At 57.1% G+C, this 17,115-nt stretch overlaps 1 protein-coding gene across 8 annotated transcripts; it reads right to left on the bottom strand.

Moving 5' to 3' along the window:
* Positions 1–894: 894 nt before the first annotated feature.
* OSBPL7 (oxysterol binding protein like 7) lies at positions 895–15,493 on the bottom strand. 8 transcript variants are annotated; one of them, XR_008494914.2, is made up of 24 exons: positions 15,306–15,493; positions 13,830–13,991; positions 13,597–13,722; positions 13,354–13,407; positions 12,611–12,724; positions 12,131–12,241; positions 11,894–12,011; positions 10,854–10,957; positions 10,395–10,487; positions 10,178–10,310; positions 10,004–10,098; positions 9,719–9,814; positions 8,827–8,964; positions 8,136–8,229; positions 7,202–7,449; positions 6,881–7,018; positions 4,271–4,334; positions 4,093–4,171; positions 2,859–3,003; positions 2,602–2,746; positions 2,390–2,516; positions 2,064–2,186; positions 1,746–1,925; positions 895–1,231 (listed from the first exon to the last, which is right to left on the bottom strand). XR_008494914.2 is itself a non-coding variant. In XM_054456044.2 (23 exons), exons 2-23 carry the CDS (start codon positions 13,902–13,904, stop codon positions 1,817–1,819), a joined length of 2,529 nt encoding a protein of 842 aa, XP_054312019.1. In that variant the 5' UTR covers positions 13,905–13,991; positions 15,306–15,464; the 3' UTR covers positions 895–1,816. The 8 variants fall into 8 exon arrangements, 5 of the variants coding, with proteins under 5 accessions (XP_054312019.1, XP_063513221.1, XP_063513219.1 ...); XR_010124797.1 differs by having other exon boundaries at positions 895–1,314; positions 15,306–15,464; XR_010124796.1 differs by having other exon boundaries at positions 895–1,182; positions 15,306–15,464.
* Positions 15,494–17,115: the final 1,622 nt, after the last annotated feature.

The following is a 17,115-nucleotide window of genomic DNA, read 5'->3' as shown; positions in this document are numbered from 1 at the left end:
TACTAAAAACACAAAATTAGCCAAGCGTGGTGGCACACATGCCTGTAATCCCAGCTGCTCAGGAGCTGAGGCAGGAGGATTGCTTGGACCCGGGAGGCACAGTTGCGGTGAGCTGAGATCACGCCATTACACGCCAGCCTGGGCAACAAGAGTGAAACTCTGTCTCAAAAAAAAAAAAAAAAGAAGAAGAAATACCGCCCTGGAGGCCACCGCAATAGTCCAGGCAAGCGTTGATGAGGGCCCAGCCTAGCCAGTGCAATGGAGAGAAGGGGCCAGTGCAGACAGACACCTGGGGTAGAAGTGACAGGGCATCAAGCGGGAGGGAAGATGGCCTCTGGGCTTTTGGCTCAGGTTGGTGGTGGCTGTATTCAATTCCTGAGGTTGCTGTAACAATGCACCACATATTGGGTGACTTAAAACAACAGAAACAGAAATGTATTCTCTCATAGCTGAGGCCAGGTGTGAGCAGGGTTGGCTCCTTCTTGAGGCTCAGTGGGAGAATCTCTCTCAGCCTCTCTCCAAGCTTTGGGCGGTTGCCAGCAGCCTTGGCACTTTTGGCTTTCAGATGCATCGCTCCCATCTCTGCCTACGTCTCCACGTGGCCGACTCCCGTGTGTCTGTTTCACACACTTGTCTTCCCTTGTGTACGTCTGTGTGCCCAAATTTCACTCTACTTATAAGGAGACCAGTCACTGGAGTAGAGCCACCCAAATCCAATGCGACCTCATTTTAACTTGTCTCTGCAAAGACACTTTGCAACTAAGGTCACATGCACGTGCCTGGGGGCTAGAAACATTTCTTGGGGACACAATTCATTTTACCCATGACAGTGGCAGAGGGCTTTCCACTGACCTTGAGCCCACATGTTTTTCAATGAATGGTCACAGGCCAAAGTCTGGGACAGTCTTTATTGGAGCTTGGAATGTCATAGCAATTCGCCCTCATCAGAGGCAGACTGTGAGAAAGAGCAGCGATGTGGTGGACCCCCAGCAGGGGGAAGGCCGGGCTACATGAGGGAGCCCTGCTCGCCTGCAAGCAGGGCACAGGCGCACACACACACACTCTCCTACATGAACTTACACTCACACCTGCGCACTCGCTGCCGGTGGGTCGGAGGCCAGGTGCCTTGGGCTGCTCCCCTTCTCATGGAGAGGCCTCCTCCACTCTGGGGGATCCGCTGAGCTGAGACGGGAGGGAACCACTTGAGGATCAGGGACGAAGGAGCTGGAAGCTGCAGGCATTTTGCAGTTAGGGAGAAGGGATCCAGGACAGGAGGGATGGCCAGGGACCAACCAAAGGGAGCTGGAGAAGGCCCTGCAGGGCCAGGGAAGGGGAAGAAGATGCTGGAGATGGGCAGGGGAAGGTGAGGGAGAACAGATCATCTCCTCTCCTTCACTCACTGCAACCTCACCACCGGGGACAGAGCCCTGGGCACAGAAAGCCTGGGGAGCGTCAAGGGGTCCCCTGTGTCCTAGGAAGGCACTGAAATGGGGAACAGATCCTGGGAGCCAGAGTCTCCCCCAGGTACCCCAAAGGGGACAGGAAGGGGAATGGTGAAGCGGGAAGGGTCTTACATGCTGGTTGTCTGGGGCAAGGAGACTGGGGAAGCACAGATTCTGCTTCTCACCCCAAACGGTGGGGTGGGGGGTGGGCTGAGATGCAGACCCTCTGGCCAGCAGAGGGGAGGGAGGGCCAGGGCTGCCCCTTTGGTCTCAAGGGCAGTGAGGCGGGGAGCCTGGCCTCACCCATGTGTCCGTGGTAGGGGGTGGAGGCAGGAGGAGTGAGGAACCAGAGCCTCCTGCCCCCGGGGCCAGGGCTACCAGAGCACGGCCCCATCCATGTTCCCGTAGCCTGGCTCAGCCCGCAGCCTCCAGTAGGTATTGTTGGTCACCCACCACTCCTTCCCGCTGCTATCTCTCTGCCGCCTGGTGGGAGAAGGCGGTGGCAGTGAGGGGTGAACATCTAGAAGGCAGGCTAGGGTCCTAAGGTGCTGCCTCCCACACCTGCCCTGCTCCAAGCAGGGCTCATGGGGAGACCCAGGGTGGAAGGCGAGGCCGAGGCACCTGAAGAAGCGAGCCTGGTGTACAATGTTGTTTTCCTCCATGACTTTGCGCCTGTCTCGCTGCAGCTGCTCGATCCTTCTCTTCTGGGCCTCAGCGGCCTGTATGTTCCCCTCCTCCAGGTACCTGAGGATCCAGATCAAACTCAGGGGAACTGCCCATCTGCAGGGGCCCCCAAACCCAAGGCCTCTGTCCCTGCCCAACTCAGTCCTCTAGACAAGCCCCATTTCTCTGAGGCCACTCAGTGAGGGCAGGACAAAGCCCCAGCTCTGTACTCTGTGGAGGGAGTGAACTAGATGGTTCTAGGCCGGCACCCATCCGGCACTGACCTCTGGTCTGGCCGGAGCCTCGTGTCGGTGGAAGGCAGTGACCGTTTCAGCTCTGCTGTCAGCTCATTCAGCTCCAAGGCAAACTGGGTGAAGCCGAAGTTTCGCTCATGGTCGGGGGGCATTGAGTCTGAGGGAAGGCAAGGAGCTGGGGCAGGTGCACCATGCCTGAGCTGCTCCAGCCTCCCCCAGCCCTCTGTGACCCCTCCACTTACTGGGTTTCCAGATGCACTGGCCACCTGGCGTGGGTCCCCGGTACAGCCCCTCGTGCCACTTCCCAAAGAGTCGGTGGAGGACACGGCCACTCCGACTGAGCACAGCGCCCTGCACCTCGTGGACATTGGAACTCCAGTACTTGGCCTGGGGTGGGGAAGGCAGGGTTTAGGGAGGTGTCCCCTCCCCCTTAGCCAGGGTGACCTCCAGAGACTGAGGCTGCCGGGGGTGGAGGGCAGGGTCAGGGTGGCACACACACCTTGCAGAAGGTGATCTTGCAGTGGCAGGAGCTGTCCTGTGTGTTTCGGATGAGCACCTCCCCATAGTGCTCAATCCAGCGCTGACCGCTCAGGACATTGTGAATGCAGGACGTCACCTTGTTCCACTCAAAGTGGTCCCCAAACCTGAGAGAGACAAGGTATGGAAGGGCAGCTGGCTGGCCCCAGGCAACAAGTGAGTCAGGGGCCTCCTGTCTTGCTGGAGCAGGTCACATGGGTCTGTGACAGGAACCCTGGGGTCCCAGCTCCAGTTCTGCGGTGAAGGATGACTTATATTCACAAGGCAGAGTGGCCTTCACAGAACGTATTCAACGAACACATCTCCACTCATCTACAAAGCCCCTGAGTGCCTGAGCAAAGGGATGAAAATACACAAAGTGTCCTGCCCTTGGGCACCAGGAACCGTGTGTACGTTCACATCCATTATCCTGCTTAATCCTCACCTCTCTTGGGTATTACTTCTTACTGTCATGTCACAGGCAAGCAGGCTCAAGGCTCTGAAGTGTCAAGTCTTTTTGCTGCTTGCATCACTATTTTTTTTTTTTTTTTGAGACGGAGTCTTGCTCTGTTGCCCAGGCAGGCTGGAGTGCAGTGCAGTGGTGCAATCTCAGCTCACCGCTACCTCCGCCTCCCAGGTTGAAGCAATTCTCCTGACTCAGCCTCCCCAGTAGCTGGGACTACAGGCTGGTGCTAATTTGCATCACTACTGAGTGGCAGAACTCAGGGCTTCTGACTCCAAAATCCAGGATCTCTACCACAACACCCAGACCACTCTCTATACCCTTTTTCTTTCTGGCTTCCGTCCCCTGCCTGTAAAATTAGCTAGATGAGAGTTTTTCAAATTTTGTCTGTGACCCCTGAGTCCTGAGATCAATTTAGGTTTCTGTGTGCGTGTATGTGTACACGTTGGCTTGAAGTCTCAAAGGCATTTCTGACTGTGAGACTGTGAGTCATGGTCAAAAAAGTGTGAAAACCGCTGAGTCAGATGACCTCGATGGGCCCTTCCAGCTCTACTACGTTCCAAGGCTTTTCATCTTTCTCTACTGGCAACTGCTGTAAATATAGGTGTAAAACCTATAGACACTGACCCCACTGCAAGCAGCTTCAGGCCAGACCTTCCTATCCCATCCTTATCCTGTCCCTAAGGCCACGCCCCCTCCAGCCTGAAGGATTGCCTATGGCTTGGCCTGGCTACTGAGAGTCTAAGAATCCCACCTGGGCAGGCTGACGTTGACTGTTCCCACAGGCACAATCTCCAGGGATTTGCCCCAGAACTTGTTCTTCCACTTCATATCTGGAATTGGATTAGGGGAGGGAGAGAGAACAACAGAGATAAGGCCAGAGAGTGTTCCCTTTGCCCAGGGCCACCCCGGCCCTGCCCTCTACTCCTCACCTTGCCAGAAGGCGAAGTTCTCAGACTCTGCATGGCAGGCGGAGATAGGGGGGTGGTGGGAGACCTTGGTGAGCAAAGAAGTTATCTTGAGGCCGTCCCCGAGCACCATTAGGGCACCCCAAAGTCCCTTATTCCCACCCCTAGTTCCCCTAAGTACCACAAGACCAGTTGGTTCCAGATTTCTTGTCCCTATCACCCTTGGCCACCTCCCAAACCCATCATCCTCTCTTCTTCCCATGAGGCCCCTATGTTCTCCCTTTTCACTCGCTCTTCCTCAGGAGCTCCCCTGGCTGGCCCTGTCTATGGCGTCCTCCAGAACCCCTGCTCAAGCCTGAAAAGTTCCCCAAAACAGTGATGGGTGGGGCCTCCACCCCATGCCCTGCCTGAAACCCAGCCCTCGCTGATGACCCTCTTCCCCACCATCTCCCCCACTGCACCCCAAAGCTGATCATCACCCTGTAACCACCTGACAGGTGGGAACCCCATCCCCTGCCTGAAATGCAGCCCTTACTGACGACCCTTTTCCCCACCATCTCCCCCCCACCCCACCCCACCCCAAAGCTGATCATCGCCCTGCAACCTCCACCCCACACCCTTGGAAACACTTGGCCTTGTCCCTACTTGGAATGGCTCCACATCTGGAGCCTTCAATTCCAACATCCCACAGCCTGCCTGCCTTGCCTCTCTCTCCGTTCCCTGTCGCCCACGGCTCCAGCCAAGACATCCAGGTCCCTGACTGCACTGCCCTCCCATGGTCTGCCAGCCCCATCCTGCCCTTCACAGCACTCTCACCTAATACCCTCAGCCACCTCCGCCACTTGCCAGAAATGCCAGCACCGGCCTCCTCTGTGCACCCCTGGCTCTGACTCTGTTGCCAGAACACAAGACACGACCCACACTAAGTAACTGCTAAATCTACAATGTCCTGTATCTGGGGCCTTGACATCCCTCACCAATCCTCCTCTGAGGACCTAGGCACAAGCCAGGCCCTTCAAACTTCATTCGCCTCCCACAGTCTGTGGCAGAACAGAAGTGGGTCAGGGAGGCGATTCCTTCTGCTCTGGCCGCAGTCAGCCTGCTCCCACCGATGCCCCCCAGGTTCCCCTCCTCCTCCTTCTGCACCTTCAGTCTTTCCCTCTTTATTTCTCTTTCTCTCTGAATATAAAGATTTTCTGTTTCTTCCACCTTAAAAAATAGCAAACCTTTCTTTGCTAGACACACACATCTTTGTTCACATATGCGTAAAACATTTCTGGGAAGAATCCCAAAAGCTGGTAGCAGTAGTCCCTCCGGAGTGTTGGGATGAGAGGGAGGCTTATTTTCTGTTGTACGCATGAGTGTACTGTGTCAATCTTCACCATGTTTCCAAAAACACTTCAAATCCAAACAAACAAACACACAAACTGCCTCGACCTTTATCCCCCACCAACTGCCACTTCTCTCTCCTCTGTCCCTCATGGTAAAATTTTTGGAAAATAGTCTGCTTTTTTCTCTATTTTTTATAAAACCTACACTCTACACCCTCTGTAATCCAGTCTCTGTCCCAATCCTGTCTCGGAAAGCTTCCTCACACAGGAAGCCGATGACACCCCTCAGGTCCCAGGGACCCATGCTCCCTCCCCTTCGGGGCTCCCCAGCGCTCCTGCCTGCCCTCCTCCCTAGACACTGTGAGCAGTCCTCCCGAGGGCAGTCCTCCCTTGATGTCCTCCTCCCTCTAAGCTGGCCACTCCTCGACCTGTTAGTGCCACCTGGTGCTCTTGGAGGAGCTCCAGGCCAGCGACTCCAGAGCCTCCTGGCCATCTCCCGTGGAAGTCGAGCCCACATAGACAGTGTGCTCCCACACACATTGTCCACCTCACTAACTGGCACCACCATGCACCCACTGAATCCCCCAGACCAGGCCGCCCAGACTTCTCCCTCTCGACAAAAACCTCCCCATTCCCTACACGGGAGAGTACCCTGCTGAGCACCAGGCCCTGTCAGGGGCAGCACATAAACAGCTCTTGAACCAAACACACCGCAGCTTAAGCGCAGGGTCTCATTAGCTCTACAGAGATGACAAGATGGACCCTGTCAGCCTCCGCCAACCAGGCACACGCCACCCGGGTGTGCTTTGCACACTGCGATTCTGAGCAGCCACTCCACTGCTTCAAATCCTCCATGGTGCCAATGCCTTCAGGATTTAAAAACACACATACAAAAGCCCAAGGCCTCTTTCCCTTCACTGGCAGGGCTCCTCAGCGTTTGGCCCGCCTTGTCTTCCAGCCCCATCTCTAACCTTCCCAAGCCTGCTCCATGCATTCCTCTATACCATCAAGAAGGAACATCCCATTCTTCCCAGCCCCTGTACTCCCAGCTCTGTCTAATTCATCCTTCAGTTCATCCTAGCCCAAGATTGCCCCCTAGAGCATGAGTCCCCAGGTGGAACTCCTGGGATTCAATGGCTGGACCTCAGAACGTGGGCCAGGAGCACCACAGAGCCCGGCACAGAGCCAACTGCCCACGCTGCTCTCCCAGGCCCTGGTCCCTCTGCCCCAGCTCTGGGCCCAAAGGCCAGGTCCCTCCTTGCCCCAGACACCCAAGGCCAGCCCTCTTCTCCCAAGGCCACACCTGCTCACTGATGAAGCGGAAGCCTCGGTCAGGCCGCTCACACTCATAGGTCTCCCCCAGGACGGGGTTGAAGGGCTTGCAGCCGGCTCGGTGATATGTGGAGGAGTAGGCCGAGACAGCAAAGGCTGCGATGTACACCTGCGGGGGGCAAGGCAGGTGCAGGGTACTGAGGACGGGGCTGCCACCCCAAGCAAGCAAAGTATGGGATCTTGGGGTGGAACTTCAGCAGTAAGGAACAGCCCAGCCAGGATTTTCTGGGAGAAAAGGTCCCAGGGAGAAGGAAGCAGCCTTGGGCTGGGCATGAGGACAGGAAGCAGGTACCATGCGCTCGCAGGGGTCGGCGATGCGGCTGGCCTGGTCCAGGAGGCTGCTGTACTCCAGCTCCTCGCAGAGCCGCTGCAGAGTGTTGAGCGGCTCGTTGAGCTGCACAGGCATTGACACCTTGGACAGGTCTTTGCCGATGTTATTGCGCAGAATGTTCCACAGGCTCACGTCAGCCCCGGGCCCGCTGGCCGCCGGCAGGCAGCGACGGCGGGGTGGCCCCATGGGTCTCCCTGGAATACACCCTCCTGGGGCCGCCCTGCCATGTCACTCTCCATCTGGGCACCAGGCATCCCAGACATGGCAAGCCCACAGCCCAGTCCAGGGCCCAGCTGCCTCCCAAGCCCCTGGGACACTCGCCCCTGAGCCCTTGTCTCTACTCACAGCAGGGCAGGGTGACTGGGGCTCTAAGTGCTGACGAGTTCCCAGGGACTGAGTTGGCTGGCAGGGGTGGGAGCCATGCAAAGGGGCAGACAGTTCCCACTGCCAGAAACCCTGCACCCCAGGACCCCCTCCCGAGTCCTCACCCTTGCCTTTTGTTCCTTTTATAAACACAGAAACAGAGGTCAGAGTGCAGATTATCCAGCCCATTTTATGGATGAGGAAATAGGCTCTCAGAAGTAAAATGACAGGTCCAGAGCCACACTGCTAACAAGCAGCAAAGTGGGATCTCTTGCCTCCCTCTGAGGCCCTAGGCAAGCCTGCTGCAACAGAGGCCAGCCCCAAGGCCTGAGCCTGGCCCACCCCGGCAGAGCTGCTCCTGGAACGTTTCCCAGTTCATGACCTGGCCTTCCTCAGCTCCTGGGGTCAGCATCCAAAGCCACTAGCCCATCAGTCACCACAAGGGATGGCCTTTGCATGGGCCTGGGCTATGGACAAACCCTGTTTTTCCACCCGCCTCCCACCCCTCCCTGTCTGCCCACCCAGCTGGCACCTTTCTGACAGCGCTCAGCTCCCCTGAGGTCCAGCATCTCCTCAGACAGGCTGGTGGTGATTTCACTGGTACATGACTCCTCCTCCTCTGAGCCCTGGGCCAGGACAGATGACAGGCCGGGCAGACTAGGCCTCCCCTGGGCAGCTGGGCAGTGCCCAGGGCCTGGCAAGAATCTGCCCAGCTAGCCCTTTGGTGGGAAGGGGAAGAGAATGTATTGGGGGGGCTCTGAGCCCTAAGACATTGCCCCGGGATGCCTGGCATTACAGAGTGTGCCCAGCCACCTTGGGAAGGGGAGGGCTGGGCCCTGTGGCTGGTGGGAGAAAGCTCAGGGACTTGGTGGCACACAGAGGGAAGGGAAGTTGGGGATTACTGAGGGTCAGGGTCTGAGAAGAGGGGATCAAGGGAGTGCTGAAGCTGAGACAGGGTCATAGGAAGATGACTGGGGTTGCAACTGTGGCAGTAGTTTCAGGAGAACCCAATGGGGATAAAAATGTTACACTCCTCTAGGAGAAGAGTCCCTAGCAGAGATTTCTGAGCAGGGCCACACAAACCCAGCTGATCTGGACATAGTCCCAGAGGTAGCAGCTGAGGTGGTGAGAAGGGGCTGAGGAATCTATGGTCTCTGTGGACCCCACCCTTCTGTTCCCAAGGTCCCCCCACCGCCTCACTGCCAGCTTCTCTCCTCCCTCACCTCATTCTCAGAAGAGCTGGCGGAGAGGAGAACCTCACAAGCATCGAAGAACTCCGTGTGGGAATCAGCAAGGGACAGGATGCTGGTCTGCGACAGCTGGGGGGTAAGCTCGCGCCCCTTCATGTACAGAGCTTCTTGCTGTGGGAGCAGCCAGATGGATGTCAGGCTCCAGGGCCAAGCCGGGGGGATCAAGCAGGGCACCCACTTGCCTGACAGTTCCCTTGAGAGGGAGGCATAACCGGGCACTTTTGCTAAGTCAGACACCTTCTGAGCAGAAGAGGCAGAGGGGAGTGAGAGGGGGACAAAGGCATAGTAAAACGAGCCCTGGCCTGGGAGTGAGGGGACGCAGGCTCCATTATAACTGTTTACACTTCCTGGCACTGACCCTGAGCCCCACTCCAAGCCCTCTGTGTGCACTAACTCATTCAATCCTGACACCTACCCTGTGAGGTAGGTGCAATTATCACCCCCACTTTGCAGACTGGGATGCTGAGGCTCAGGATCACAAAGCTGGCAGGCAGGAGAGCCAGATTTGAATCTGTGGAACGCAGCCCCAGCGTCTGTGCTCAGAGCCTGAGTCTCAGTTCAGCCCGTCTATAATTGCAGGAGCCTGAGCCCACCCATTAGATCCTTTGAGCCTCAGTTTTGTTATGTTGAGGGTGAGAATCACTGCATCAGAGGACTCTGAATTAAAGGTAAAAGTACCCTGCACGTTGTTACACAATGATCGAGATGGGGCTGCCGCCTACCTTATGGGAAAGACAGTGGAGCCAGGATTTTTGGGCTGTCTTTGGGACTAAAAACCAACTTTGCCCACTGCCCTGGGCCTTGGCTTTCGCTGGGAGACAAGGCACAGGAGAATCGGCCCCCACAACCCACCCTGGCTCCGTACCTCCTCAGGGTTGAGGGAGCTGAAAGAGTCTGCTGTGGTGTCGGAGGAGGTGGACAGTGAGTGGAGGCGCCTCTGGCCAGTGGAGGCCTCAGAGACCTGCAGGGAGAGGGTGAGGGACACAGTGCCAGGAGGATGAGGTCCTCCCCACCTTGCCGCATCTCTGCAGAGACTTCCTCTGCCAACCCCCTCCCAACCCTGACCCAGATCTGCTATCGGACCCCAGGCTGGCAGTCCTCAGCTTCAAGCCCTCTCCCCCCACCAGCCACCCTGTCCCCCAGGCCTCACCCCCATCCTTGACAACTCTGAGCCCTGGTGCATGTCCCTCAGTCGGTCCCGTTCCGTGGTGAGGGCGGCCAGGACGCTGCTGAGGGAGCTGTGCACTACAGGAGGTGGGGCAGACCATCAGAGTCCTTGCTCGCTCCTGTCCGCTCCCCATCAGCTCCCCCAGCATGCACTTACCCTTCTGGGCCAGGGCCCAGAAGCTGCGCTGCAGGTGGGCATAGTCTGTGGGTGGCAGCCCACGGGTGCCTGAGGAGTCCCGAGACTCCAGGTAGCGAGACAGGTTGGGAACAGAGCCGTGGAGACGACCAACCTGTAGGTGAAGGGGAAGGGCTGAAGGGGCCGGCCGCCTTAGAGCATCCTGCCCCAGCTACGTGAGGTGCACGCCCCACCTTACCCGTCCAATGGTGTCATCCTTGGCAAAGCTCTGGGTGCACCACATGCGGCTGGTCCGTTTCCCCTTCTTGGGTCTTTCGGTTGTCACTGAGGCCTGGCAAGTCAAGGTGGGGGCAATTTTACTCACAGGGTGGGGAAAAGGGGAAGCAACCATCACAGCCTGGGAGAGGTAGACGGCCTCCTGCGCCATGGAGGAGGGCGCAGATTACCCAGCACAGAGGATACAGCCGCTCAGGCAAGGCGACAGAGACAACTGATATCCCAGTGGAAGATGACAGCCGCCCTGGCAGAGGCGTGGGCATGGAGGAACAGAGACAACATGGGGCAGGGGTGGGGAGGAAACCAGGCGATGCATGGCTCTCCAGGAAACCGCAGCGACGTGGGATGAATAGGACCCATCCTGGGGAAGTGATGGGATCGGGGGCCTGAGCAGGACCCTGTGTGTCCCCCTGGATCTTACCTGGTGTGTGGGGATAACAGGGGCTGAGGGGATTCGGTGCAGGGACTCCAGGCTCTGGAGGAGCCTGTGTAGTTCCTGGAGCTTCCCCTGACACTCAGAGAGCTCTGCGGGGAGAAAGAACAAGGACATCACTCTCTCTATTTTTTTTTTTTTTTTTTTTTTTTGAGACGGAGTTTTGCTCTTATTGCCCAGGCTAGAGTGGAATGGTGCAATCTCGGCTCACTGCAACCTCTGCCTCCTGGGTTCAAGTGATTCTCCTGCCTCAGCCTCCTGAGTAGCTGGGATTACAGGTGCCCACCACCATGCCTGGTGAATTTTTTGTATTTTTAGTAGAGATGGGGTTTCACTATGTTGGTCAGGCTGGCCTTGAACTCCTGACCTCAGGTGATCTGCCCACCTTGGTCTCCAAAAGTGCTGGGATTACAGGCATGAGCCACCGGACCCAGCCTCAAGGACATGACTCTCCTGACACTGACTTCATGGAGATCCCGATACTGCTCCCTGTTCCCTGCTCAAGAGCTCGGGTCCCTACCCCTGTTGGTGTGGTGCCCCCTGGTTTCCTGGGAGGGCCTGAAGCCTAATTTCTGCTCTGTCTCTAGACCACGCCTCACCTCTTGCTGCCTTTGAGCAGACTGGGGATGTGCTCACCCTCTCTCTCTCTCTACTTGGTTTACACTTCTCCCTCTAGGCCAACTTCACAGACCCTACTGCAGGAACCCTTTCCTAGAGCACACCCCTTCCCTGGCACTACTCCTCAGGCCCCTGCCCTGTGTGGGCATTCAGTATCTGCTTTGTCACAACTCCTGTCCCTGCATCCACGTCTGTCTATGTGCCCAGACAGACTCTTACTCCTCTGTAAGACTGGGACTCCCCTAGACAGGGCCCAAGTAGACTGGATCTCCTTGGAGGCAGAGGCTGTCTCATTAAATTGGGGCTCCCTGAGGCAGGGATGGAGGTAACATTTTCCCCTCCTGCTAATGCTATCTAGACCTGCCAGCTTGGGCCCTACCCTTGGAGGTGCTGTGCCTAGGGCCCCTCACCATGAGAGCAGCGGTCCAGCCCATCACTGTCCCTCAGCCAGGAAGACACTTTCTCCCGCGGTCCAAGCCCAGGTAGGGCTGAGGCAGTAGCTGCTGTTGGAAGCTGGGCACCAGGAACCTGTGGGGTGAGCCCAGGGTCAGGAAGGACGATGCCCACCTCCCTGGGTCTCACAGTTCCCCATAACCCCCGCCCCTGAATTGCCACATTACCTGCCCCCACCCCAGGGTCCACCTTACCTTCCGGTGAGCAGTACTGGGCAGTGAGCCACGGGGCATGTCCAGGCGGTGGGCTAGGCGGTGGGCACGCAGCTGCGCCACCCAGCTCTGGAATAGGTCCTGGGATTTGATCTGCAGAAGTGATGGAGAGGGGGAGGGCTATCTGAAGAGAGGGACCACTTTCCAAGAGCAAGAAGTCAGGGCTCTGGTCCCCAGACAAGCAGGGTCTCTTCTTACAGAGCCTGGTTTGTGCAAGGCTCACTTGCTGGGAGACAGAGCGCAAGGCGCCCAGGTGTCTGAGCCCTTAGCTCTGTGCCTGTCCATACAACAACCAAGAAGTGCAGGTTTGCCCTTGGCTGTTTTTACAGAATGGAAACTTACTTCTTGTCAAACTCAGAGACAGACCCTGAGTTCCACAGACCCTCAGCCCCTGCCCCTGTGTGTTCCAATGCCTCTGCCAGGCTGGGGGCCGACACACATCCTGCCTCCCAGGGATGTCACCTTGAGGTGGTAGATGTTGTCTTCAGTGTCAAGGTCAATGCGCTGGGCCTTTTTGTTGATGGACATGACCGACAGCCGGACATCGATGGAGCCATGGAGCTTCCCCTTGGTGATCTGGGGGTGAAGCGTTGGTAGGGGGACAGGGGACCTGTTTTAGGCTCTCAGAGCCATACAGCCACCATCTCCTTGATGCCATTCTAGGCTCAAGGGCCAGGTGGCAGGTTCACCCTCATGTCCAAGTCACACTATCAGTAGAGACTTGTCAATCATCCTCCCATGTGCAGAACGCTCCCCTATGTCAAGTCACATCTTGGGCTCTAAGAAGTCACAGATCAAGAAAAACTATTCCCACCCTCAGGGGTCTGCAGGGTTGTGGAAGGCAACACCCTCCCAGAGAGATCCTGGGTACCCAGGACTTCAGTTCCTTGTTCCCAGCCTGAGAATGGGACCAGGATGAGGGTGGTAAAGCCCCCATTTCTTGGGCACTTATTCTGCCCTGTCCAGAGAGCCTTGTATGTATGACCTCCCTTACCATGACAGCTCTGCACCTGGGGGATGGTGCTCTCCCGTTAGAGATGAGGAAGCTATGGCCCAGGGATGTAACTCGCCCGAGATCACACATTCAGCAAGTGGTAGACCTGGGATTCAGACCCTGCTCTGGTTGATTCCAGATACCGCATGCCTGCCCAGGGCATACTGGGGCCAGACTCCTCCCACAACCCCAAGCCACTGCCCAGACTCACATCTTGCCGGGTTGTTGCATAATGAAGGATCCCATCCTCGAGCACAAAGTATCTCTGTGGTGTTGCCCAGAAGTGACAGGACCCAGGAGGCCGAGAGGAAGGGCATGAGGGATAAGGCCACCACACAAATTAGCTTTTCTTTTCCTGCTCATCATGCAAACACCATTGGACTGCCCGGCAGCTGACCCCCATTCCCACCCCGCCCTCCCATGTCTGGCCCCTCCCTTTGCCTGCCCACCCTACCTTGTGCCAGCCCTTCAGAGGCCACTTCCTCTTCTTGAGCAGGTGACCTTCCTGCCTCTCAGGCATGACACCCTCTGTCCCCAGCCTGCCCCGAGGCTCCTCCACCACCTCCCACAGCTCAGAGGCCTGCAGTCCAGGACAGAGGGAGGGGAGCACTGGTGAGACGTCCGCCTTGGCCCCTCCCGGTCTGGTTCAAGCTTGGCCCACCCACCACTGCTTTCCCACTCTCTGACCTGCTGAGCACTGCTGGGCTTTGAGGACTGAGCACTCTCAGGCAGGAAGGGCGGGTCCCTCTCTTGGAAGTCCATGGAGAAGGGAGAGGCCACTCCCTGCTGGGGACGTAGAGCAGGGAGCAGGGCGGAAGGGGAAGGATATCACCTGCTCCTGACGGGGTCCTTGAAGCAAGAGAAAGACCCCCTTAATGCAAACTCTGCTATCACCTTCCCCACCTCCTGCCCCTCCCACACCCTCTGAGATAAGAGCTCCCCAACATACCCTCTGCTCACTTGCCATGCCTCTCCCAAATCTGCCCCTCTGTCCCGACCCCATCCATTTTCACCTGATATGGACACTGCCCTGAGAGTGAACTAGCACACAGCAGACGGGCAGGTGCCCAGGGAAAACCACAAGACATATGCCCAGCCCCGCCTTGGGCACATACTCTGGGGCTCCAAGAAACATTCAGTGCTTTCTTTAGAGGCTTCCCTGGGAGTGCTCAGAGGTGAAGGAAGGGAGTGACAGAAGAGGCTCCAAGAAGAGACAGAGGGGTTCAGAGACTGGACAAGCGAGACCTCCTCAATCCAGCTGCCTCTGCCTTCAGGACCCCTCCACCCTGCCACTGTAGCTCAGAGACTTCTCTGCCATGATCCCCTTGCAGAAAACTCCCTAGCCTCCCACCAATTAGTCTCCATATTCTCTAGTGCTTGGAGAAACTGAGGTCTGAGATAGCCCCCATTTTCCCATGTCTCCTCCCACCAAACATGCCCCAGGATGTTTGGTGGGATGCCCTCTTTGGACCCTCAGTGCCCCCTAAAGCCTCACCATCCCCTGTCTACCCTCCCAGTCCTTGGGGCTCTGAGAAGTGCCACCCACCCAGAGAGGGCAGGACACTGGGCTAACGGAGATGCTTCATGAGAGAAGAGGGGGCCCAGGACATGCCCAGGTCTGCACAGGTCCTGCAGCAGTGCCCACAGGCGCCCTTGGCACTGGCCCTGGCCATCCTGGCTCCACCGGGAGATCAATAATGCATGAGGCTCTGCGTGTGTGAGACGGGGGAGGGGACTGGAGGGGCGAGGCTGGTTTGAGGTGGGAGAAGCAGCCCAGATCTTCTAATGGAGCTAGCAAGCCCCTGAGGAACTGAGGCCCAGAGGGGACAGGGATGTGGCAGGAACGGGTGCCCAGGAGGTTGGGGCAGAGGGACCCTTGCTGTAAGAGGCTGACCTGGGAGGAAACTCCTGCATTCAGCCATTGAAAGTTCTCAAACTCTTCCGGTGTTCAGGTATCTCTGTGCCCTTCTCCCGGCCCTGTGGAGATCCTGGCCCCTCACTGCTTGTGGGTGGAGGGGGAGGCTCTATCGGTAGGCAGGTGAGGGGTCTAGGTGAGCCAGGTGGGTGCCCCCTCTCCATCTCCATTCAGGAGCAGACCCACCAGCTTCAGGTGGGAGGAAGCTCTTCTCAGGAATGTCAGCTGCTGCCACGCAGCCCCCTTACCCCAGGGTCCATGGACGCCAGTGCTCCTTGGCCCTCACGCCGCTCTGCCTCTGAGTCACCGTCTCCGAGTCACCGGCTCCCTCCTCACCGCGCTGAGCAGTGGCAGCAGCTGCTGCAGGAACCAGGAAGGAAGGAGACGTCGGAGCCTCCCCTCTAGCCGGATCTCCCCACCTCCCTCTCCCCTGTCCCCTCCTCCCGCCAAGCTCCGGGCAGCCGCTCAGCTCTGCCCCCCTGCTCCCCGGAGGACTCAGGGCTGAGCAGACTGCCCTAGCATCGATGTGGCTTGGGAGTGGGGGCACAGTCCCCACTGGGCATGGTTCCAGATAGATCAGAGGACGGGGGAACTGCTGGCTGTACGCCAGTGGTGGTAAAGGATTTATTCAGACTAGCATGGCAGTGACCCTGTTAGTGCCCAAGGCCAATTCCTAATTAACCCCCGCCCCCCGCCTCTCATTTTACATCTGAAAATAGACTGCAAAATTTGGAGCCAGCAAAAGTATCAGGTTGATGGTGGAGGGACAGATGCCCCCTCTGGGACCATAAGAGAGTGCCAAGAGCACAGTCAGCAGGGACAGTCAAGCCAGGAGAGGGACAGCCAGCAGTCCCCACACTGAGGCCCTTCATTGGGGTGGTTCCCCACTAGGTCAGGCCCCATGGAGATCTGAAAGTGCCTGTGCGTACGATGACACCCCACAGCCTGCAGTCTCTGATCAGGAGCAGGCCTGGGGCAGTCACAGCTGCTGTTAAAGGGGCTGCAACGCTGGTCCCCTCCCTTCCCTTTACCCTTCTGCTGGAGTAATGTGCCCAGCTGCTCAATTCTAATGAAAAATTGGCTCTTAACAAAGATCTAAAATTCATTCAAATGAATGTGGCACAGACCTACAGTTTCGAGCGCAGTTAAGTTTTCTGGAAAGAAGTAGTCTTTTCTGGAAAGAAGTAGGTGGGGCCTCAGGTGAAGGATGTGATTCAATTTTCTTCTCTGACCCCAAAAGTGACATAGGCCACTTATCCCTTCCACTTCATCCTCACCGAGCTTGGTTTACGTTTCAGGGTCTCACATATCTCTCGGGGACACCAACTGTCTTGCCTTTATTCAGAGCCTCAGCGCTGCTCCAGCCACCCCAGGAGGAGGGTGTTGTTAGCACCTGGCAGGGTTCTGGGAGGGACAGGAGCACTGGGCAGCACTGACCAGGCAAGCTCTAGCATCCAGGAGCCCCAAGAGCCTTTTAAGCCACTTCCCAGTGATTGAACAGCCCTGGGCATACAGCACATGGCGAGGCACTGTGGGAAGCTGGTCCTGGCCCAGGCCACAAAAGAGCTGCTGCAGATCATCCCTGCCAGACAGTGCCTGTCCAAGACTAAGGAAGCGGTGGCATTGCTTCAAGTCCGAGAAGGAATGTTGAACAGCCACCTTCCCCGGGTCACCCCTGCATCCACCCAGAATGTGCTCCAATCAGGGATGATGGTGGACTCCGAGTTAAGCATCCCATCTCCTTTATTAGGAATTTCTGGTTCATGAAGACTTGCATGAGGCCTCCTACCCTAGAGCTCTCAGAATTCCCCATTAATAGAGAATCCTAGTTTTCCCACAGGCCTTTTGTCCAGAACCACCAGAGACACATTAGCTAGTGGGTACAGCTGTCAGCTGCCTTTAACAGGGCAAGCATGCACGGGATGCCATTCGTGGGACAGGTATAGGGGAAGAGGATTTTCCTAGGAAGGGAAGCGAGAGTGAGGAAAGTCAGATGACAGAGAAGCCCCTGAGTAAGTTTATAGGGAGGACAACCGTGTAAACCACAAAATAAAGGAA

The sequence above is a fragment of the Pongo pygmaeus genome, chromosome 19, assembly GCF_028885625.2.
Source record: "Pongo pygmaeus isolate AG05252 chromosome 19, NHGRI_mPonPyg2-v2.0_pri, whole genome shotgun sequence".
In the NCBI taxonomy this organism is placed as follows: domain Eukaryota; kingdom Metazoa; phylum Chordata; class Mammalia; order Primates; family Hominidae; genus Pongo; species Pongo pygmaeus.
This window is presented reverse-complemented; position numbering and strand designations above follow the sequence as displayed.

Coding starts and splice junctions, on each gene's coding strand:
- OSBPL7 (XM_054456044.2), bottom strand. CDS start 13,904: ATGGACTTCCAAGAGAGGGACCCGCCCTTCCTGCCTGAGAGTGCTCAG. Junction 7,450..8,135: donor AGCTGAGCGCTGTCAGAAAG/GTGCCAGCTGGG, acceptor GGGCGGCCCCAG/GAGGGTGTATTCCAGGGAGA. Junction 4,172..4,270: donor GAACTTCGCCTTCTGGCAAG/GTGAGGAGTAGA, acceptor ATCCAATTCCAG/ATATGAAGTGGAAGAACAAG.